Raw genomic sequence first — 23947 nt, 5'->3', positions numbered from 1 at the left:
AGGTGGTGGTGATGCGGAAGCATCCAGCTATGCTCCTATAGATGCATAGTGTAGAGGTTTGAGCACTAGACTACAACCCTGGAGACCAGAGTTCAATTCTCTGCCTAGCCATGAATAACCTTCTGCAAGTCACACACTTTCAGCTCCAGAAAAAACCCATTATAGGGCTGCCAGTAAAAAACAACTTGAAGGCACAAAACAATAACAAATCTATAACTGTATCTATCTATATCTAGGGTATAAATACCCTAAAGGCACCAGATCCTGACTGATCTTGGAAGCTAAGCAATGTCAGCCAAGGTTAGTACTTTGATGGGAAACCACAAATGAATACCAGGTGCTGTAAGCAAAACTACTTCTGAGTACACTTTGCCTAAGAAACCCCTATGAAATTCTTGTGGTTGCCATAAGTCAACAGGTGACTTGAAGGCATACACACACATCATAATCATTATCTTCCAGGGTTAAACAAAGTAGCTATCCATTTAAAATGGACACCCTCTCCTTCTTGTGGCTCCTGAGCTATCCTGAGCAAAGAACGAAGGGCCAAGTTTATACATCTCCCAGTCCTGAAAATAAACTGTTGCCTTTCAGAGTGATGGTACAAGGTCCAGAGACTTAAGGCCAACAAGTCATCATTTTAAACCTTAGAATCTGTGTAACTTTCTTTCCAAATGAAGTTTCTCTGTCTCAATCTTTTCTCTATTGCCCCCACCAAAGAGATCTCTTATCTTACAGATTTATCTCTGTGGCTTTTGTCCTAGCGATTCATTCATCCACAGACTATCTCACTCTATTTATATCCCATCTTTGCCCCAGAAACAGGGCTCAAAGCAGCTTACAGTTTTTTTAAAAAATACAATATAGATTTGTTTTACATACAATAGTATACATAAATGATGCTATCACATTACAGTGTTTCATTTTGTTAATGGGCTCTCTGATTCTTACATAAAGCTGCCTTGAACTTTTGCCTATACATAGACTATTATGTGACAAAGTAGGGAGGGCATTTACTACAAACTAGTTATGAAACTGATTGCAGAAGCATACTTAACAGCTATCTTTGTAGCTATTGTCAACTTCTCATTAGCATTAAAAGGTCTAAAGCACAGTGGTGTGTGTGTCTAATCCACTGTTGTTCTTTTATTCTTGTGGGGGTACATTTATATTCTGCCCTTTTTCCATCACTGAGCACAAGGGTTCCCAGGTAAGTGTCTCATCCATCCCCTAACTGGCTTAGAAGGGCTACTCCTTCCTTTGCCCTTGGATATACCCTGAGATTGGAGTGATTCTCACTACAAAATCACGGAACAAGGGAAGAAAGACTTTTCCTTTCCCCTCTTTCAACTCAAATGTGATCATAGCAACCCACCTGTGAGTTACCTCTTAGGATATTTTTGGACAAAATGCTAGAGCTCTAGAATGAATCAATTATTAAAACCCTAAATGGAAGGGGCAAATGCCAGTGACAGCGAAGCATTCTTTTGCCGCAGGTTAAACTTGACATGCTTGTCATCTTTAATGGGGATTTTCTTTCTCCCCTCGCAGTTCAAATGGCTTTCTCACATTCACAGGGAATCTTGGGAAGTGGTTACCATAGTAACTGGATACCTTATAGTATGGACCACTAGTGCCAGAAGCAGACAGATACTGGCTCATTCCCTGCTGCATGGGCATCCTGTGGGCAGCATATGATGGGGACGGAGCAGATGGCTGAGGTGCATTAGGGGCATATTGCCCAGCTTGGGAAGGGTACTGGCCACCCTGCATATACTGTTGTCCTGGATAACCCTGGAAAGAGACACAAAGAGAATAATGATAGCCACATATAGTTTATTGACAATTTGTACATTGCTTTCCACCTGGGAAATATATTCAAAGGAGTTAACAGTAAAATAAGAATTAAAAACTACCCAAGTTCTTTTTTTTAATCATCAGGAAACCTTTTTTTTTCCTTTTTTACCACAAAACCAGGAATATTTTAATTTTTTTGAATGATTGCATTTCAAACTATCCTTTCTGCTTTATCTCAAAGTTTTTACAACATTTAAAATCATAGCGAGAGAGAGAAAGAGTGGAATGTTATATCACTCAAATTTCTTAATCGTGATGTTTTTATTGGTTTTTTCCCCTCTTTGTTTTGTTGTTATTTTAGGAAACCTGCTTCTAATTAGCAGAAAATAGCAGCAGCAATGAGCTTTTAAAAAAGTAAGGTTTCAGCAAAAGAGTGTCTCAATCCTTTTGTGAAATGTCAAAAGGCTTGGAGCTCAAAATATACAGCCCATAGAAAGCTATTCTATAGACCTGCAGCAACAATTGAAAAGTCCCTTCCTCTTGTGGAACCAAATGAATATGATGGAACTTTAAGGAGAGCTTCCATAGTTGATTTTCAAGTGCTTCCAGATGGAGGGCTTCAATTGCTTAAAATCAAAAGGTACTGGGCATATATTCCATGTTTGATTTTCTTTGATAATAAAAAGGATGGGGAAAACATTAGGAAACTATGGGAGGGTGGCAAATTGAAGATGCTGCCATTCAGACCTCTTGTGAACCTCAATGAACAGTATAGAACTCATTTGGAAACATGAGGTTCTCTTGGGAATGGGGGCATCCTGAGATGCTCAGGCTGAAGACTTACTGCATAGGATTATGACCATTCTGCATTGCTTCTACAAACATAAACTATACTTCATCTGAACACACATAATAAGTAGAAGCTGTTGACTCCTCCTACACAAGCCTACACCCAATGCAATGTCAACATCTGAAAGGACAGAAGCAATTTATTTGCAAGTGCCCTGCAAACATGTCACAACAGGCCAACTGAGAGTGAAACTTGAACAGAATTTAGTCTGGCTCTTAGTACTCAGAAAAGTTCTGCTAGATGGTACTATGTGGATACAACAGAGACAGATTTCTTTGCCACAACTACTTCCTAGAATAGGTCTTCAAACAGACTCTTAACTGAACTCAACTGATTTGCTCCAAGTTTTTCAGCTTTAATTCTAAGGCTGCTGTTTCTGCTTCTATATTGTACTCAGCCAGAGACATACATGGGCTCTAGTATGCTGCAGAGAGTGTCTTTGAACATTCACACAACTGCCAGAGTTAACACTCTGTTCCAGACATGCACTTGGCCTTTGACAGGCTAGCTGAAATGATAAAGTAATATTACCAGACTACAGAAACAGATTAATTGAAATATATGTTCACTGCGGCATTTTCTACAGATTTATTAAGGGATTGGTAGTTTTACAAATTGGTGTAAGCATGGCTTTCTCCCTATCTGTTTCAGCATTTCTCTTTGAGTGGGGTTTCTTCTGCATTACATTAGTAACTATAGGTTTAAACCACATTAAGATATTTGTACCCAATTCCCACCGAAAAAACAGGCTGTTTGCCTATAATTGCGGTTCTTCGAGTGATCATCTATGAATTCATACAATTGCGACATTCTGTGCCTGGGTGGCAGCAATTTGGAACCTACTATAGTTCTTAGGTGGAATTTCGGTTCTAGGCCTGTGCCCTTTCAGTGTACATGACTGGCATCCTTTGCACCCAGTTCCTCGTTGCTCAAAGGGCTGCTGCAGTGTAACCCAGAGGAGACACCCTGACATGCAAATGGGGAGGATAGGTTGGTGTGAGTTTACAAATGATCACTCAAAGAACCACATTTACAGGCAATCAACCTGTTCTTCATGGTCTCTGTGGCTCACTCCATTGGGAAATTGTACAGCTACACCCACAAGAGGATGGGAGCATTTCACATGACTACTGAAGTGAAGTGTGCCCAATTGAAACTTGCTCCTTGGCTCTAGGGGATGTCCCATCTGTAATGATGGATAAATGTTGTCTCCAGGTTGTTGCATTGTTGACATCCTGAAGGGGCATCACTGCAAGGAAGGCTGTGGAAGTATAGATAGGTCTGGTGGATAGTCTTGTCTGTCTTGTTATTGGAAAGGTACATAGCCTACTGAGGACTTGAGAAGAGCTCCTATATACTGAAGGGTACATATAGTTCCAGTATTGACTTCTCTTAGTTTCTGATGAACCTGAGGTCTGGAAGGAGGATGAATGTGATGTAAATATGACAGAACAAGCCTTTGCTCCCTCTGTGCCACCTACACAGTGGAGAGACAGGTGTTGTGGCTGCGGCTTCTAAAATCAGTTTCAATGCCCTAGGGAGGCAGAGGGGCTTTGCAAATCTGACTGAGAAATTGTGTTGCAAAGGTGGGAAAAGGGGTGCTGGGCTGACACTGTTGACAGGAGAGGAGGTGGAGGAAGAGGCAGAGTGGGTCAAGGAGGTGGATCAGCTGCTGTCTGCTTAAGTCAGTTTCAATGTCCTAGAGGAGCTTTGGAAATCTGGCTGTGATGTTGTGGTGCCAACGCAGGAAAGGGAAGTAGTGGACAATGCTGTTGGAAGGAAAGGACACTGTAGCATGCATGTTTGTGGGGAGGAGATATTCTGGGATGTCTCTATGAGGTTGTGCAATAACTGGGGCTGTAACAAGGTTACAAGCAACTAAAAATAAATGAGTGAGATTATTTATGGTCAACGGGCAGATATAATAAATGAATGTCATTTTCGTTGTGGGGGAGAAGCTTTACTAGCAAAGCAGGAGACAAGAAACTACAGATAGGATGGGGGGATCACATTCATTTCTCTGAAAGAATCTTGAGAACAAAAGCACCATTTTTTGATTTTTTTTTCACAGACACAGACACATCATCTTTTTTTATGATGCTCCAACTTGCATGAAAGAAGGAATCAGTGGATTGATCAGAGGCAATCATCACAGCTCACTCCCACTGCATCTTCCTAAGGTTTGGCCTGAATGCTTTCCTATTGCTTTGCCCTTGTTTGTCCAGCTTTGGATGAATAGCTTAGAAGCTGCAGCGCTTTCAAAACCTGCTGCCTCTCCACATGCTCACCTCATTGGAGTAGGTCCTCTTGACACTTTGCCTGGGGATCTGCTGGCCTTGTGGGGGACCAGGGTATCCATGTTGTGGCATCCGTTGTCCTCCATAGATGGCATTCATGTTGGGAGGTCTTGCAGTATTCATGCTCATGGGAGACATCCCAGAAGCACCCATCACACCACCCATGTTGGCAGGATTCATTCCAGGGGTCACAGCTGGTCCTCGAGGGCCCGAGTGAGAAAGGAACTGGTTGTTGAAGGGCTGCCCAGCCCCCATCTCCAAAAACAAAAGAGAAGAAGTTGTTTAACACAGTATGATGAGAAACTGACAACTGTAGTTTTCTGAATAAAGGTTTCCCGAGTTTTCACTAATGAATCCTGGATTTCTAAACTAAGGGATTCCTGCACATGATATGATAGATTCCAGTTGCCATTCTGGCTAGGGGATTCTGGCAACTGTAGTCCAAAGATATCTTTATCTAGTCACTTTTACACTGCTTCTCCTTGGCTTCTATCCCAACTTTCCCCAAACTGAGGCCTTCCAGATGGGTTGGACCACAACTCCAATGGGGATAGCAGTTCAGCTCATCTGGAGTGTCTACTCCTGGAGAAAACTGCAACATCTCCCTTAGTGAAGCTATCATGCTCCTCTTCAATCAATTTTTTGTGTTACGCAATTTGAAAGAGATGGCTCTCTTTTGGCATCGTGATTCCCTCCAGACATTGGCTCATCCTGTTACCTCTTTTCTTCGCCCTCAAATCACCCTGGGAAGCATGATGCACTGAATCATAGTCCCAAGTCTTACCGCTCCATACTGGCTCAGCTCCTGGCTTTGTTTCTCCTGCAGGGCGGCTACCGTTGCTGTGGCTGTAGCTGTGGCCGTGGCAGCGGCAGCTGCTACAGCAGCAGCGGCGGCGGCTTGGGTGAAGTCCGGAGTGGGTCTCCCAGTATGTGAAGGAATGCCCATTCCCCCAGGGCCATTTGGACTGCCTGCATAACTAGAGAAAGGAAGTGGTTTAGTGTAAAGGCAGCAACATATCAGTGTGAGCCAAAAATTGCCCTTGAACTACTGGCAGCAATCTGAGCAATCTGAAGTAAACTGGCAAGGATTTGCAACTCCCTGTTCTTTAACAACAGCAGCAACAAATAGCATTGAACCCTGCCAAATCATACTGCTGAGGTGAATGAAGTCTGGAGTAACCAGCAGCTAAATTTTGGAATGGAAAACTGTGACTTTCATTCAGTTCTGGTTTGCCAAACAAATTCCTGTGATCGGAATTTTTAAATTCATGTTGCACATAGCAAGCTCCAGCTGTTGCTGTTTTGTTTTTGAATTGTGGCACTCTGGGTTCTTGGGGGGGAAAAACATAGAAACCTGTTCAGCCTTGACTCACTTGTATGTAATAGGCAGAATCTGATTATCTGAAGTGAAATATATGAAACTTCTATAATCTTCGCTGTCCTTAAGTTTCAAAAATGCAAAGTTGCTAGTCCTGATAACACAGAGTTCGAAAGTGAGCCTTGCAACACAGTGCATAGCAGTTAGAAATGCAAGCATTGAGCTTGGAGAAGTTACTTTTTAGCACTACAACTGCTACAATCTTCAGGGTGCCAGATTCCCTGGAGGATTCTGAGAACTGTGGTCCATGACAGTAACTTTCCAAAATTCTACTGTTCGCCATCTGGGAGACTTGTAAGGTTTTTGTCTTTAAAAAGAAAGCAGTATCATTAAAAAAAACAGATATGCCTCTCCCCTTTGCATTTTAATAATCAAAACAACCCTGTAGGGTAGTTTAAACTGAGACAGAGAGACAGAGACAAAGTCAAGGTCATCTAGTAAGTTTCATGAACTTACTCAGGGACTTCAACCGAAGAGCTCCCAAGACCCAGGGGAACACTGTAACCACTGCATCACACTATCTCTCATTCATTTGAGACCTAGTTTTTGCAAAACGCTTATAGCTCTGGCTTCTTAGTTTATTAGTCCATCTCCTCTGGCCTCCAGCTTGAACCTTAGCCAATGTCTGATAAAGCTGCATCTTCCCAACAGACTTCAGAAGAACAAAGGGGAAGACACAGATAAATTGGGTTTTATAACCTGGATGGTGTGCTCAGAATCCAGAATTTTGTTTGTTCAGTTTTATGTTACCACTGAGTGCCTGGGTTTTTACACCTCTTCCAAAAGCACTAAACCTGGTAGCCAGATTACTTCTCCCATCACTCAGTGTCAAGGTTACTATTCCCACCATTGATGGGAATTTCAGCCTAATATATTTGAAAGCCACCAGCTTGGGGAAAAGGCTGGTACAGAGTAGGAGTTCCTATGGATCTTCCAGTCTGGAACAAAGAAGCACCAGAGGCTTTCTGGGTAAGTAGTAGGAAGGCCTGGTCAGGAGAGGAGGATGAAACAAGGGAGAAGTGCCTTAAAGATTAGGCAACTGAGCTGGTGACCATGAGCTGGCAACCAGACTTACTCACACACATGCCCTTTCTCCCTCCACTTACTCAGCATCAATGACACCAAGCAGGCGATGACTCTTGAGACAACAAGTAAAAAGTGTCCTGATGATTAAGCTCTTCATACACCTACTACCAGTCTAGTCCTCCCATCACAGATATGGTTGATTCATAAATGCAAAGATTATAGAAAGCTTTAAAAAAAATCCCCTTCTGCCACTTTTGGAATCCTGAAGGAGGAAACAAACCTCTACTAGCAAAGAGAAAAGACAGAGCAGACTTCTGCATTAATTGTTTAGGAAACTTACTTTTGGACTCCAGTTTCAGAATCCCCCATCTAGCCATGCTGGCTGGGGGATTCTGGAAGTTGTAGTCTAAGAAAGTAACTATTTCTAGCTTTGTTTCCAACTGTATGCAGAAACTAAACTTTGGTCCAGCTGTCTGATAGTTAGTTCCAGTAACAGCTCTTTTCCCCTTCCTATTGTGAACCTTCTATTTACAGTGGCACTCAGAAGACCAGATCAAAGCAGAGTTTTAAAATGCATCTAAAATGCCCTGTTGACTGTGTAACCACATGCCAACTCTGGGCACAAGACCGCATCAAGAGACATTCTTGGTAGCTGCACCACAGTTGTGAAAGAACCTGGAGATCTGCCAAATTCTGAAGGTTTAAACATCTTCCAGAGCCACTCACTGTGGGCCCCTCTTAGACTAAAATGATTTTAACATCTGGGCTACATGGGCATTTTGGAGTTGGTGGGATGGATGTTAAGAGTCAAAACAATGGTGGATTTTATTCACTGGCTTTATTGTGACTGGGTGGGTCAAACACTTAGAACACATTATCCAAACAGAGTCTAGTTCCAGATGACAAAACCATCTTTCTCCCAGATATATATATATATATACACACACACACACACACACACACACACGTGTGTGTGTGTGTTCTTTCCTGACCCCAAATATGACAACCATTAATTAGGATTACAATCTTCAAATTGATTTAGATCGATTAACAGTGCAATCATATGCATGGTTATTCAGGAGTACATCCCACTGTGTCCAACTTGCTTCCAAGAAACTCTGTTGAGGACTGCAGCTATTAAAAAAAACCCTTTCAAAAGCACAATCTTATTCCTGCCTACTCAACATTATGTCCCACTTAGTTCAAAAACATAAACTACAAAGATGACCCAGGTGATTTTACATAAGTATTATTTTCAATATAATGGCTCATAAAATAGCAGATGATATTCACTGTCTCTACAAGTGGCATCCCCTATTTTCCTGTATGGAATAAGACCGCCAGTGAAGTGCAGTGGCTTGAGTGTTGGATTAAGACTCTGAAAGACTAGAGTTTGAACTGAGATCACTCAGTCATGGAAACCCACTGGGTGATTCTGGGCAAGTCACACTCTCTCAGCCTCAGAAGACAGGCAAAACCACTCTGAACAAATCTTGCTAAGGAAACCCTATATGTCAGAAATGACATGAAGGCACATAGCACACACTGGAATAATTATTTCTTCTGATCTGATGCCTGCTGCACAGATATGCACATATATGTGCATTATCCAAAGGAAGTGTACTGCTTGCTTCAGAAATATCATCTTACCCACCTAACCAGTGGATGATTCCAGAAATAAATTAACAGCAACTTGTAAGATTAATACAGGGGCAAACCAGGAGAAAGAATCCTTACAGTGTAGTGGTTAAGGTGTTGGGCTTGGACTGTGTAAATCCAAGCTGAAGTCCCAACTAATTTATGAAATTTATGGAATAACAATATCCCAATCATCTGACCTGCTTTCACAGAGTTACTGTAAGGAAACAGTGGGGAGGAAGAGAAGCATGCTGCCTTGAGCTGTACGAAAGGCAGAATATCAAATACATAAGTAAATAAGTGAATTTATGGTGGACACATCATTACTGCCTATACACTGTCAGGCTAGTGTGTTAAATAGATGTCTGGGGAGTTTCCTTTCCCTTATTTTTTCATCTCTTTCTCCCCAACAATATCTAGAGGGCCACATGTTCCCCACCCTTGAAATAAACAATGGACTGGCCACTGGCCAAAAAGCTGCAGTAGAGGGGATATTCAAAAGAAAGGCTGGACTTCTGTAAGGGACATATCCTCATGTTAGTCATGTTACGCACGTGGGGCTGAAAGGTCATCACTGTGCAATTCTCCTGATAACAGTGGAAGTGGAATTGCACAGATAGCATGTTTCATCTGTGTCTTCTCTTTGCACATTATGAATTATGTGTGGTAGTTGTGCATCCTACATATTGCACTGTGGTTGTACATCTTGTTTTGTGGATTCTGTAATGGCAGCTAGTCACTGACATGTGTTGCTCAACGTTGCTGTTCTGCATGGGACTTGTGCAATGTAACTCAGTGTGTGGGTATTTATGTTACACTAAGGGAATATTGGACTGAGGCCAGAGGCTTCTTTTTCATGGCTCGGTCTCTTGGCCAGTATGCTCCCTCCAGCTCTCTGACAAAACAATCAACTAGTCAAGCCCTAATTGAGTGTCACGGTACTCAGGGTAGCAGTGCTGGATGGAGGAAACTTGTTTTACAAAGGTTCACTGCACAACAATAGCTGAGGCAGACCGGGTCTCCAAAGACTACCTTGTGGTGAAGCCTGGCCCTCCAGGATAAGAGTTGCGGCTGTACATCCCAGGCTGCACGTAGCCCTTGCCAGTGGAACCCTCAGGGAAAGGCTGTTGTCCCATAAATTGAGGCGAGTTCATTCCAGAGCCACTGCTGGCCACACTGGGCATCATGGGGTTGCCAGAGGAGTTTCCCCCAGGGCCCATGGGGTTTCCAAAAACCTGTAAAGCAGCAGAACCCAAAAGAAACATTGTCAGAAAGCAAACAAGAGGTCTGAGCTCCACCTTCATCTGAAGCACCCAGGTTTAGACTAGATGTACAGTATACAGGCATTTGTTTCACTTTTTTAAAAAACCTCAAATCCTAAGAGTCACCCAATGTGAAAAATATTGCAGGAGGGGACAGAATTGGGGGAAAGAATGCCTCTGAGCCCATACTCAGTTCAATTTGCACCAGTACTGAGCGCACCGTCCCTTCCACAGATATTCACTCCTGATCCTCTATCCCACAAACAGGATTCTTTATCTCACCAGCCTAATTTAATGGGGACGAAGAACAAGAAACTATACCTATCTCCTGCAGATCAGTCAGAGAGTTAGAAGATCTCCAAGGTTCCTTCTGTTTCTGAAAAACTGCTGTTGCACATCTTGGCATTAAATTAGAAGATACGGTTTGGGCTTAAAAAATACCATCCTTGCTCTTGTACCATGCATAGTGGCTGTAGCAACAGAAGCATCGCCTGCTAAATCTCTCTGCACAGCATCAAATCCAGTTTGGGGGGAAAATTGTCATCCTTGGTTTAGCAAGGCAAAGAATTGAGGAAAAGCACAAGTACAAATGAGGTGGAGGATGAAGCAGGAGAGAGGCAAATATCAGAAGGATTAATGTACACTACATACAGAGCAACGGAGATGTGCTGGAAGATTACAGCTTTGCCTCTACCATTTCATCTGGAAAGACAGTAAAGATAAGAAAGCCAAGATAGAGATCTGGATTCGTTCAAGATTTTAGTCAGATGTTTTGCTTTTTATATCATTTTGAGCTTCTTAGACATTGTAAGCAAGCACATTAAAGCCAAAATGTTTTAAGGATTATTCAGATTTCCAGGATTTAACGCTGAAAAAATAAAAAAAGACTGAAAGAGCATTTGACACTGTTTGTAAAAGTCTAACAGACACCTCCTGCATGGCTTTCAGGATAAAAGGATCCAACTGAAGAGGTGATTAGGTATTCAGTTAAGGATCTCCACAAAATCCTGGGCTAACAGTTCATCTGAAGTCTTGCAAGCAACCTTGGGCAAAGAAGCTAAAGACATTTGTGAAAGCAGGTGGTTGCAACTTGTAGCCTTCAAGACACTGTTAAACTGCAATTTCCACCATTCTCAGCCAATGATGGATGATGGAAGCTGTAGTCCAGCATCATCTGGAGGGATAGCACTTCTCCTTGCTCTGTGTTAGGATCCAGTGCAATCTTCTGCATGCCTACTCACATTAAAACCACAATTAGTTCACTGAGAGTTTAGTAAATATGCATAGAAGAGGTGGGCAACTCAAAGCCCTTCAGATTATATTGAATTGCTATTGCTATCATCCCTCAGCAGTGGTTATGCTGGCTGGGGCTAATGGGAGTTGTACTCCAACATGTGAAGGACCTCAAGTTGACCAGTTTAGGGTTATAGCAGGTCTGTATACACTCATATGGGAATAAGACCCTATGAAATTCAATGAAAGGAGATATGTGTATAATTGTGCAATTAATTAACTTTGTGTTCATTGCACAGCTTACAGTCTTGTTGATTATTTTCCACGCTTGCTTGTTTTCACAGCTAGAGAATGTTATTTTTATGGATTACAATTTGCGGACGCTAGCTAGGGAATTCTGGGATTAGTAGTTCAAAACAAGAACCCTTTCAAGTGCCACTTCTTTTAATCGTGGAAGCTGAGTTCAAGCCCTACACAATTTACCTTACACTGTTTAACAACACTTCTTAGGGAACCAGATTAAAGTTTCAATCAATGAGAGCCAAGATCAAGTTAAAGAGATCATCTTTCAAAGTAGGTAAAGAGAAAGATTATATATATATATATATATATATATATATATATATATATTACACATACACACATGAATATAATATATATAAAGTATATTAGTTACCTCCTTCCCCAAACATGGCATATGTAAATAAACGTTATCTTTTTCTAAACATGCTTACTTAGTAGTTGAAAATTGAAGTAGTTGAATCTGGGGAAAGAACCCTGATCTTCCTCCCTATTAGTTTGCATAACATGGAATGCATTGGAATGATGGGAGGCAGAAGGCCCTGAAGGGAATGGAATGTACATTAATCTTATCTTGTCCATGCTTTGCAGGAGAAGGGGAAATCCCTTCTCCTTACCTGCCAACTTTAGGCCCAAAGAACACAGGAGACAGAGCTCCTTTTGGAGAAAAAGGTAGGACATTAATGATACTAAAATCATTATTTTTCTCTTTCTGGAGAGAAACAGGCTTAGGTTGTCTTCTTAAGCATGCTTATTGAAAAACTAGATGCATTGCATACAGTGGGACCTGCAGCACTAACCTAAAGGTGTAAATTCAATGGGGTTTACTCGGAGCTAAGTGTGTGTATTGGGACGGGAATTCACAACCTTCCAGATGCCATTAGAATGCAGCTCTTAGCACAGATGGTGGTGAGAGGTGATAGAAATTGCAATCTTAGCTTCTGGAAGGTTAGATGTTCTCCATCTCTGGTTTATTCAGAACTGCAGCCTTACTTTGAGTAAAGCTCTTTAGGACTGTGCTCCTTGAGCCATAGTTCCAAGTAACGATAAAAAAGCAGTAGAAGGTGCAGTGGGATGGGGGAGCCAAGGTGGCAGGGGAGAAGGTGGAAAGCCAGTTAGCTACAGTGTGTGGGAATGGATTAATGGAAGAGGGAAAGATGGGTAGATGTGGAATGACACCTTAGAAAGGGATGACAAGATTCTGATTCCTCATCCAGACCAGGTTATTTTTAAAAACTTTAATTAAAAAAAAAAACCTTTCCCAAGCAAATCACTGCTACTACATGGGCAATACAAACCTACGAAATATGACATCTGCACAGATAGCAGGGCTGGCACTAAAGGGTCAACTTTGCCAGGCATCTGGAGAAGCTCACATGGAGTCCTCCAGACTCTGTGACCCTGCTGCTTATCCTCACAGTTGCCACTGCCTATTCACCTCTCCTCTCCCCAACCAATTGGGTAGTGACAGGGGCAAAAAGAGATAGAAGAGCCAGCTCTATTGCATTTTCCTTTTCAGGTTGGGCAGCAGTGCAGACTGGGCCCATGAGGATCGGGAAAGCAAAGAGACAAGTGCAATGAAGAGGAGGCAAAATTAGAGAACATTCGCCTCAGGTATCACTGGTCTCAGGGTTTCCCTTCACAAACCTAGAACTGACAAGGATGGTCTCTAGGAAGTTAATCTAAAAGTTTTGATAAAAGAATAGTCACTTAGGGTAATAATAATAATAATAATAATAATAATAATAATAATAATTTATACCCCACTCTTCAGCCAACAGGCTATCAGAGCGGCTTACAAATTGATCATTAGACATTTCCCTGCCCTCAGGCTTACAATCTAGTTTTTGTCAACCAGGCAACTTCTGTATGTGTTGGACTACAGTCCCCATCATCCTCACCAGCACAGTTGAGGACGAACTGGGTGGTAGTCCACCATGCCCATAGCAAAGACTTTTCTCATGTCAGTTTGGCCAAATGGCCAAGAATGTGCAGACCAGGTGCCTGACCTCCATGCCCCACCCGTACTGGTATGTCCAATTGCCACAATCACACCGCACCCCATTGGAACTCTGCCCAGCCACACTGTTTGGGAAGGCTGCAGAAGGTACCTGACTCTGGGATGTGTTGCTGACTCCCCACACCGTGGTTACCACTGAGAGAGATCCTGCAGGCTGATTGGTATTCTGTTGCCAAGGAACTGACTCATAGGCATATGAACCATCACTAGGAGAGGAGGGAGAGAGAGAAATATATAAATAAGAGCAACACACCATAATTTAATTAGAAGCCCTGGGGAAGTGACAGGAAATATGCACAAGAAAGAGGGCATGAAGTGATATTCCTGACCGCACAAGAGGAATAAGAGGCTGAGTGTTCCAAAACTGGGGATAAAACGTTAAGGACAAAGCTTACCTAGAAGGGAAAAGAGCAACTCTTGGAAACCCTTTTTTTGAATTATCTATCATTGCATGTTGGCTGGGGAATCCTTTGAGTTATAATTTTTAAAAGAAGGATTTCCCCCACCCCCTGCCAAGTTTTGCAAAAATGCATAGATGTGTATTGATTACTCAGCGGTTGCAACATCAACAGTTATTCACCACAACAGCTAAATAAAAGCCTCCATGTTCAGAGGTTGTATATCATTGAATTCCCATTGGTAGTGGGGCAAACTACAAGGGAAGGTTATTATCTTGATGTTTTCTTTTATAAGAACGTTTCAGGGGGAAAACCCACAGCGAGTTACTCTGTGCATCAGGAGGCTGGGACTGAAGGAGCCTTTGGTTTGAACCAACAGGTTTCCTGTTTATGATCTTTATTTAGGGGATGAAGTTTCTGAGAAGGTTGAGAAGAGATCTTTTTACACATTTGGGAGGCTTAAATCACACTGAATTATTATTATTATTATTTAAATGAAGGTTCAAAGGACTTTGGGAGACTGGCAGCAGGCTTTAAGGGCCACACTTTCTCCACCTCTGATGTAAGAGTTCTACCATTATGTTATATAGTGTATCCATGCCTGCCCATTTTCATTTTCACGTTCCTTTATAAACATGAGGACTAGAAACTTTGCAGTGAAACTTGTCATATTAGGAAGCAGAATTGTGCATTAGCACTGCAGAATTGCACAAGACACTCTATTCTATTACAATCTGTTCCCAGGAGTAAAACAGAGGGGGGAGCGAGTACACAAATACAGATCGTCTGTAGCGGAAGTACTGCAAGAGAAGGCTAACCCAGTCATACTCACCCATGTGGGGTGGGTGGGAGCGATGGTTTCATTGGGTTCATTGAGTTCATTGGCTACAGGAAGGTGAAGGGGTTGGGTGCAGGATCTTCCAAGGCAACCCAGTGAGAGCAGCAGCCTCAGCCCCTTTGAGTTTCACAGCACCAGCTGGGCTAGATAGAGAGGAAGGAGCAGAAAGCAAGATATTAAAAACCCAACTCATTTTGGTGGCCACAAGCTCCAATATCCACCTCCAAGCCATTTTTACATCAAAGGATAGGAAAACCATGGCATCATATGAAGATACTAGGAACTCTTTCACTCTTCACAATTATGGCACTTTGATACTTCTTTAAGTACCACAAAATCTTAGGAGTTGCAAGATAGTTCCATTCTATTTTTTTTGGGATCTGAAATTCCTTGAGATATTTAGAGTTTTCCAGTAGAGAGATCTACTACTTCACAAGATTATAAATTCCAGGTCTCCATGGGTTGTAACCATGGCGGTCAAAGTGGTATTAAAGTGCTGGAAGTATCTAGTGTGAAACAAACCCAGGTTACACGATTTGTCCAGCTAGGTCAGCACTGGAGTTGCTGGGGAAGGAACATGGGAACATCTATGTGCAAAGCCTCCACTTTGCCACCAAGTAAAGGAGGAGATGGGAGACCAACCCAACATCTGGCCTAAGATCTCTCAGCAACCACTGCTGGTGCCACAGACAAGCTACTTGACCATTAAAGAACATGCAACACTAAAGCAGACTCCCATCAAATTCCTCCTCAATGATGAATAACTGAAGGCTAGAGCAGAAAATGTGTATTTGGGAGACAAATGAGTCTACCTATAAAATACCATTAGATAAGTGAAAGATGCCAATTAAATGTTATTATTGCTAAAGAGGCAGTCAAAAAACCAGAAGCCCAGTCAAACTAGTTACATTTGTGTATTTACAATTTCTTTTAATGTTATCTACATTTTCACTAAATTGAGCAAAGCAAATCATTCTTCTTTCTAAGCAAACAATCACTCTAGCTCCCCTGTTCCACTTACAAAGTAGCAGAAGTTACTTGCAACCTTTGAAAGGAGGTTAGAGAAATTTATGGAGGTGACTGAACAGACTAGCTCAGAGCTCTGAAAAGTTACTTTCTGGACTATATCTCCTAAATGTGGGCAACATGTTCTGGGAGTTGCAATTCAAAAGGTTCGTTTTTTGAAGCTCTAGGGTGGCTATATATCCTGGGATCAGAGAGGCTGATCTGTTTCTGTATATGAGTTGCTAAGGAACCTGAACCAGAAATGGTTCTGTTACCCTTGTGCCTTGTTTGTGGGTAACCCATTGACATCTGTGTGACCAGAGGCCTTTTCACACCACACAGTTTAGTGCTATGATTTCACTTTAATTGCTGTTATTCCGCCCGACGGAATCCTGGGATTTGCAGTTTAAGGAGGTACAGTATTTACACTTCTCAGCCATCACCAAACTACAAATCCCAGCATTCCTTAGGATGCAGCCAAGACAGAACCATAGTGCTATATTTGCAGAGTGTGAATGGACTCCAGGATGCTGGACTACACAGGCCTTTGTTTTGGCTGAGCAACAAAAAGAGAAAGGCGGTTACAGGGAACCCACTGAGGTTCACTGACTCAATTATGATTTGTGCACTGGTTCCCCCTGTTCTGTCTAAGTACTATTAGCTTACACTAACCCACCAATGGGCAAACTATCCTGACAAAGTGGAGACAGCTATGCCTGCGGAATCTCCTGAAACCTACCTTGGGCAAGAAATAAATAAATGTGATATCAACACTGAAGTTTGAAAGTAGATGTTACAGGTATAGCCAAGCTGTAGCCACGGCCACCAACTTGGGTGCCTTTAACAAAGGGCGTTTTGACTGATTTGTGGAGAATAAGGGTATTCAAGTCATGGTGGCTATGTGTTACTTTCCATATGAGAGTCCATATGTCTCTCAAACGGCTGGTGGTTCTGATGGCAGTGGGCCAGGGATTCCACTTTGGGCTTGGGTTCAAACTTTAAGAGAAGATCCAAGATGCTGCATCTATTTGATGCATAGTGTTCAAAACTTTGGAGAGCTCCTTTAAATTCTAGGTTAAAGCCTGGAGTGGATTCATCACCCCACTGGCATGAAAGCCACCAGCCATCCCTGCCACAATTACCTGCTAGGATTTCATTGGCTATAGTAGAAAACAGAAGGCTGGACCTATTTTCTTATGGTGTCTCTTGCACTGTGGTTTTAAATTCCTTTTGTACCTCTTCAACTATAGACAATTTCCCATTTATAAAAGGCCAACAGTTCAGGGTGCTTTAGGGCATCCCCAGATTTGTTGTGGGCACAGCAGTCATTGCAGAAAGGCAAGGGCCACATACAAATTGCTGGTGACCTTAGCCAGAGACCTTCTTTCAGCCTAGCCCACTTCACAGGGCTGGCACTGGGATGAAAGTGAGAAAGGGGAGAGCCCCACACACCATCTTGAACTCATAGGAGGAAAGGTAGAATGTAAATGGGATGAGCAGACAAGTGAGCAACCAATATCCAAACAGCCCTTCTCTCACTCCAGGCTCTCGGGAAACCGTTCAAACTTCCACTTATGTCCTCAAGTACCCTCTTCTCCTTCAGTATCGTCAAGGCCGCAAGTGGGTGGCAGACTGCATTGCTACCTCTATCGCTTTTGTTCCAAAGCAGGAAGCATCCTTCCTACTCCTGGTCAGGACAGTAGTCTCCATTTCTATGCCCCATAGATAGCTGGTTGCCAGCTAAGCAGCCCCAGGCATTCCTCTCCACTCTCCCATCCCCTGTGAGATGTTTCTTTCCCTCCTGGCCCCCTACAACAACTCTCAACCACCCCAGTTTTCCTGAGGGGAAGTGGTCACATTTGTTCAGTAAAGGCTTTTTTTGCTCTGACTACTACGTCAACTTTATACAGCGGCCAGAAGGAACTTGGCGTTCTGCCCAGATCTGGCAAAACAAGGTCCTGGCAGGAGAAGCCTGGAGGGCTGGCCTAGTTACACCAGATTAACTCTCTGCTGCCCATGGTTTGACTTAAAGCTAGCCAGCCAACACTGTCCCTTGCCCCCATTACCTGAGCTTTCCCTGTCTCTATTATTGCTGTTGTTGTTCAGGAAATAGGGTTGGAGTGAGTGGATTCTTTGTCTTGGCCATGTCTGGGAGCTCTTTGGAGAGGGTCAGTGGCTCAGGTGACAGAAACACAGTTAAACGCCTGCCATCTCCACTTAAAATGCTTTCTCTGCTACAAGACCCCAAAGGACCACCAGACAGTCAAAGACAATAGTAGCCTCACTTAGTATAAGATTTGTGTCCATCGCCATCCTCTAAGGATGAGAGCATTTGACTTTTCCCAAGGTCACCCAGTGGGTTTCATGGCCGAGCTGGGAATCGAACCCTGCTCTCCAGAATCGCAGTCAAACACTCAAACCACCACCATGCTGGCTCTCCTACTTGAAGCTACACTGCTACAATCTGCATAAATTGCTTTCCTACCCTGGTCCCCAATATGTGGGATCTGGGTGTGATTAACTATATGCCAGTAAAAGATATGCTGTACATGTTCAGAAGCAATGTTTTACTATTTCTAACAAACCAACTGAATGGAAAGTCTGCACTGCACTCTCTGTTGCTGGTCACATCCTATCCCTCCCCCCAATCCATGTGCCTGGGGAATGGGGGAGGTCTGAAGTGGCTGGGGAACCTGCTCTATGTAGATCTCTGCACAATTTAGGATCTTGGGCCCTTTCACATTACACAGTTATGGTGCTCTAACTGCCATGGTTCTAGCTTGTGGAACACAGGGACTTGCAGTTTAAATTGGGGTATTCAAAATTCTCAGCCAGCAATCTCTATGACTTCATTGTTGCTGTGTGCCTTCAAATCATTTACAACTTGTGGCAACCCTAAGACAAAACTATAATGGCATTTTCTTGGCAGGATACTTCAGAGGGGTTTGCCTTTGCCTTCCTCTGAGAAGGTGTGACATATCTTACATCTCCTAGTGGGCTTCCACGGCTGATTTTAATACTGATCTCCCAGAGTACTAGTCCAACTATTATACCACATTGCAGCATACTAGCTCTCTAGTGCCTCACCAGACTATAAACCCCAAGATTCCACAGGATACAGCTGTGACAGTTAAAGTCAAGCACAGCACTATAACCGTGCAATGTCAAAGGGCCCTTGGTCAACCAGGTCATGTCTACATGCACAACAAATAAACAAACACAATGAGGGCACAACAGAATAACAGGAGGTGAGAAAGCAAGTACAGCCCTTCTGTTCCCTCTCATGATTGTGTCATCCTGAAGGAACAATAAAAGAATATGACCATATGCTGAGAAGGGCTGGGAAATGTTACCTTTTTGGACTATAACTCCCAGACACTCTGGCCAGTGGCAAAAATAATAATACCTACCCATTGTCTATTGGATACTCAGCTTTTTTTTTTAACTATACATGCCAGAGACCCAGTACCACATGCAATGTAAAGCATGTGCTCAAAGGCTGAATACAGCTTAGTAACCCCCCACATCTCCTAGACAGTCTGAGATATGGCAAGGCTGGCTGGGGGATTCTGGAAGTTGTGATGGAAAAGGAATTTTTTAAACTCTAATTCTGGAGCTCTGGCATTTGATAGCAAGTTTGGCTGGGGGTGGGTGGGGAGAGATTAAGGCTGAACATAAAACCAGAAAGTTGGTGAGACAACTAAAAAAAGTAACTCAGCAATGGGTCCTAAGCTGTGAGCTAATGCCATGGAGTGCTGAGCAGGCACATGTGGGAAGTAGCATTGATGATAGACAAACTCAGTTATGTCCCATCCACTTATCTGAGAGATACAGGGCTGGTTTCAGAAAGTAAAGGCAGCTAGGATAAGATGCTCTCATGGGGCCATGCTTCGCAGATGCACTACCTTCTTCTTCCTCACTGTTGTGACCCATGCCCATGCCCATGCATTTGTCTGTCTCTCTCAGCCCATTCTGCGCCATCTCCCATGGAGGAGCCATGGCATGTTACCAGTCCTTCATCTCACTCTTTTTATTGCTCATTCAAAGAAGGCAGGCCACAAGGTAAAAACAATAACAATATTATCCAACAGGAGCATATCCAAGGATAGAAGAATCCCAGGACTGGCAGTCAGGTCTATATTGAGGCACAGCCCTTAGCAGGTGGCCCAGGATACCAAGCAATGGCGCCAGCCTGGATAAGCTTAATTGCACCCCGCAAACATGAATAAATGCTCAGAGACATCCAACAACTAGATGACTTGCCCGAGGTCAGACACACAGTAAAGTTATGGCAGAAGTCAAGACTCAACTCCAGTTAACATCCCAGACTAGCTCCAGTTTGTTTACTCTCTTTGGCTGTGCACTACAGCTACGTGAATGTGCTGCTTTATTGCTGAGTGAGATAGGAAAATGTCTTTGGCTTAGAACTGCTCCAACAAGGTTTTTTGGATCCTGTTTTGTAAAGAAAGAAAGAAAAAAAAGAGAAAAAAAGCCTGACTGAGCCAAGTGCCTTTGGCTAGGAACTGGGAGAGCAGGAATCTCCTTCTGCTGCTGTTTTGTCCACCTCCCAGATTATCTAGGCCATGGGAGTGTAGAGGAGGGATGGCAAAGCTGAAAGACACCCTTGCCGACAGGAATGGTTGGCTGTGCTTTGCCCAAAAATGAAAATGGGGGGAGGGGGGAAGGGAGTGGAAGGAGAGAGAGAGAGAGAGAGAGAGAGAGAGAGAGGCGAATGTCTGCATGTTTCCCCCATTCATCCCTGCATACTAAAAACCATCTCAAAGCCAGAAGACCAAATGAGGAAGCTTTTCTACCCCCATCTGAGGTTTTTCTGCTCAGATCATTGATATTCCAGGACCTTCAGAGCACACCCTTTTCCTAGGGCAGGAAATCTTTCCAATAGCAAAGAAGGCAGAATGGACATTTCATGCAACCATCTGCTGGGTGAAAGAGGAGTCACTGGAATCCAGCTTGGAAACAAGGAGGACAGACGCTGGAGGCAGGCCCCTAATTTGCTCATGTAGGGAGGCAGCCTGCTCCAGGAAGCCTGCCAAGCTAACCTGCCTTTTAGGAGGAAGGCAAAAACCTTTTTCTTGGTTTGCTTCTGAGGGCTGTTTAACTGCAGAAAATATGAAACTGGTTAAGCTATGTGTGTCCTCTCTCTCTCTCTCCCCTCTGGCTTCTGGGGTTTTGTTTGGTGGCTTTTAACTTGATGCTTTAAATGGGTTTTATTATTAATTTATGGGAACTGTCTCAATCTAGACATTTTAAAACACTCACACAACAAAAAAAGAGTTTTATGGTGAAGATGCTGAGATAAGGCAGGGTGTGGGGTGGTGGTGATGTCTACTGAACATGTCCCTGAACTGCACCCCACACTTTCAGGGCCACATGTCGCCTTCTGTGTTCAGAACTGAGTGGAAGATAGGCTGGATATGTCTCATTAGCTCTGTTAAATCTATATTTCAGAGGAAGAAAGCATCCTACATCATAGCAAGCACTTGTTATGGCTTGTTCAAATCTGGCTTACTGTGACATGTGATTCTACTTTCACTGGCAAACTATGATTTGTTAAGCAGGCACAGTTTGAAACTGTCTGCTGTTGGCTTATGAACTCCAGCTTGTTTTGTACAAACCCACAAGCATGACTTGTCACTGCCTTGTTTCCACTGCTGCCCACCCTGAAAGCAGGATTTGGCAGAAGGCCCAGGAGCTGACAAATAATGCTGGGAAAGAAATAAACCTGAAAAAGGAAGACAAGACGGGGTTGATCACAATTCATGGCTTACGCAACTAACCATGTCTTATGGCGACATGTGAATGCACCACTTGTGTGCATATCAGGATTCACTTGTTGAAAGGAAAGGAAATAGAACTGTTAGGTGTTTGAAGCCCCCTGCCAATAGTAAAAGCTATACAGGTTAACTGTTTGAACCCTCTTTTATTTAGAACTGATCTCCACTCCAAAAAGAATGTAACAGAACAAATGAGTTTATTTAAATGCTTGGCACTTCTATAATGTTCATAACATTATATGAGGGGACCCTCTCATATCATACGTTTTGTCAAGAAGGCCATTCCCATTTGCTAGGCCCAGTACAGACAGGCCTCATGGCACATCTTGATGACATGCTAGGGTAGCCTCAGGGCGTCACTTACAGATGCCCCACAACCCTAGCACATCTTCCATATGTCAAAATGGAGGCATCCTGTACAGATGGGCGCTGCCATTTTGATGTGACGGACACTTAGTGTCTGCACGTCGCGGCGCCATATTTGTGGGTTCTTTTGGCTCTGCGAGGAAGCTGCGTGGTTTGTCAGGGGCACCAGCAGACCGCCTTTTTTGGGCAGTCTGTACCAAGCCATAGTCTCTTACTATCCCTTGCCCTTTTCTGTTAAACCCCCTCCCCCCAAATATTTTTGCATACATTTCTGTATAGAAGCCTAAAAAATATTACCAGCTTTTCATCATTCCCCAATTACTAACTGTTTGGGGGCTGGAAGAGTTGGTGGGACTGTATGCCGGATGAAGAGAAGAAAGGTGGGGGGAAGCACACAGCTAGAAAAACATACTTTAGCTATGAAGCCATGTACTCTACTGGCCACAACCCCTGGTGTTATCCAGCCCACAGTGGCCAGCAGGTGAAGATTAGACATGCTGCTCTAAACCTGGCCCAAACTGCACTCTCACCTGCTCTGGATTAGAGTAAATTTTGATCTATGACAGTGGTTGTCCCTCACCCCTAGTACAAAAGTAATATCACATTTGAAGATGAAGAAATCTAATTTCTAATTTTTGAACCACATACTGTGGGTCAACAAAATGACCTTTTTTTAAAAAAAAGTTTTTAACTTAATGCATAGAATGCAAATCTCACTTGAGTAATTAGATTCTAATATATTCAGGAAAATGTAAATAACAACATTAATCCCAATTGTAACATAAATTTTGATTACATCTTTGCTCCTTTGCTTTTCATTCACGATTTTGTCAAAACGTGGAATTTTCTCACTGACTGCAATCTGCATGTCTGCCTGTAGATTCAGGTGAATCCTAGATTTTATCTTGATTGACAAAAGAAAACTGAATCCAGATTAACACAAGTATCTTTGTCATGCCCCCTGAAATTCTATCCTGAAACCCCCTGTGGATGTGGGCAACCCAGACTGGGAACCCTTGATCCATGCTACAGGCACAGCTATACCAGCAATGGCTCTATGTCCTTTAACTAGACTTTCAACTAGGTTGTGACACACTGGTCCTTCCCCCATCATAAAATTTTGGCTGCAGGTGCATCGTGAAGGAAGTTCTGTTGTGATCAAAATCAAGCCAAACCAAAAGCAGAAGATGGGAAACAGCCTTCAGTTCTAAGCTAACCAAGGCACAGAATCTGACACAGCTTCCAACTGTCAGTTCAAAACCCCATTTCCCCCAAACAAAGCCACTGCCTCCTTTAGGAGTGACCGCAAACTCTCTAACGGCTCTTCTATAGATTAAAAGGCAAGGGCATATAAAAAGGACTTTCTGCAAAGCAGTATGGCACTGCATGCCAAGAAAGGGGGGGGGGCAGGGAAGTGTCCATCAGTCTGGTTTCAGAAGAGGAGAGAGAGAGTGCAGTGGTAAAGGAGGAAAGGAGTAGGCTGGGTGCAGAGATATCAGAGGCATCAATGAAAAGGACAAAATGATGGCGATGGTGACTCACATAGGAGTGAGGAACTTTTCTTGGCTCAAGAACCAGCTAACCAGCCCTGCAAAACTTTCAAGGACCACACGCCATCCGTGGAGGTGGCCAGAGACCAAAATAGATGCAACCTCCCCACTCTCTCACACATGCACACCCCATCCACAACATTTCACCCACATGAACACCTTCTTCATATACATACCTGTATACTAGGACTGCC

The 23947-nt window shown here is 43.1% G+C and overlaps 1 protein-coding gene across 2 annotated transcripts in view; it reads right to left on the bottom strand.

The window, feature by feature from the left end:
- The window catches only part of ZMIZ2 (zinc finger MIZ-type containing 2), a 105908-nt gene that overhangs the window by 18043 nt on the left and 63918 nt on the right, over positions 1-23947 (bottom strand). For both annotated transcript variants that reach the window (XM_042473267.1, XM_042473268.1), the window contains exons 2-7: positions 15032-15180; positions 13893-14007; positions 10019-10221; positions 5729-5921; positions 4936-5199; positions 1615-1794 (exon numbers count right to left, since the gene is read on the bottom strand). In XM_042473267.1, the coding sequence (XP_042329201.1) occupies positions 1615-1794; positions 4936-5199; positions 5729-5921; positions 10019-10221; positions 13893-14007; positions 15032-15081 (1005 nt within the window). In that variant the 5' untranslated portion in view covers positions 15082-15180. The remainder of the gene's footprint in view (positions 1-1614; positions 1795-4935; positions 5200-5728; positions 5922-10018; positions 10222-13892; positions 14008-15031; positions 15181-23947) is intronic.

Source organism: Sceloporus undulatus, chromosome 6, assembly GCF_019175285.1.
Source record: "Sceloporus undulatus isolate JIND9_A2432 ecotype Alabama chromosome 6, SceUnd_v1.1, whole genome shotgun sequence".
Lineage (NCBI taxonomy): Eukaryota > Metazoa > Chordata > Lepidosauria > Squamata > Phrynosomatidae > Sceloporus > Sceloporus undulatus.
Note: the sequence above shows the minus strand (reverse complement) of the source record. Positions and strands in the feature narration are given on the sequence as shown.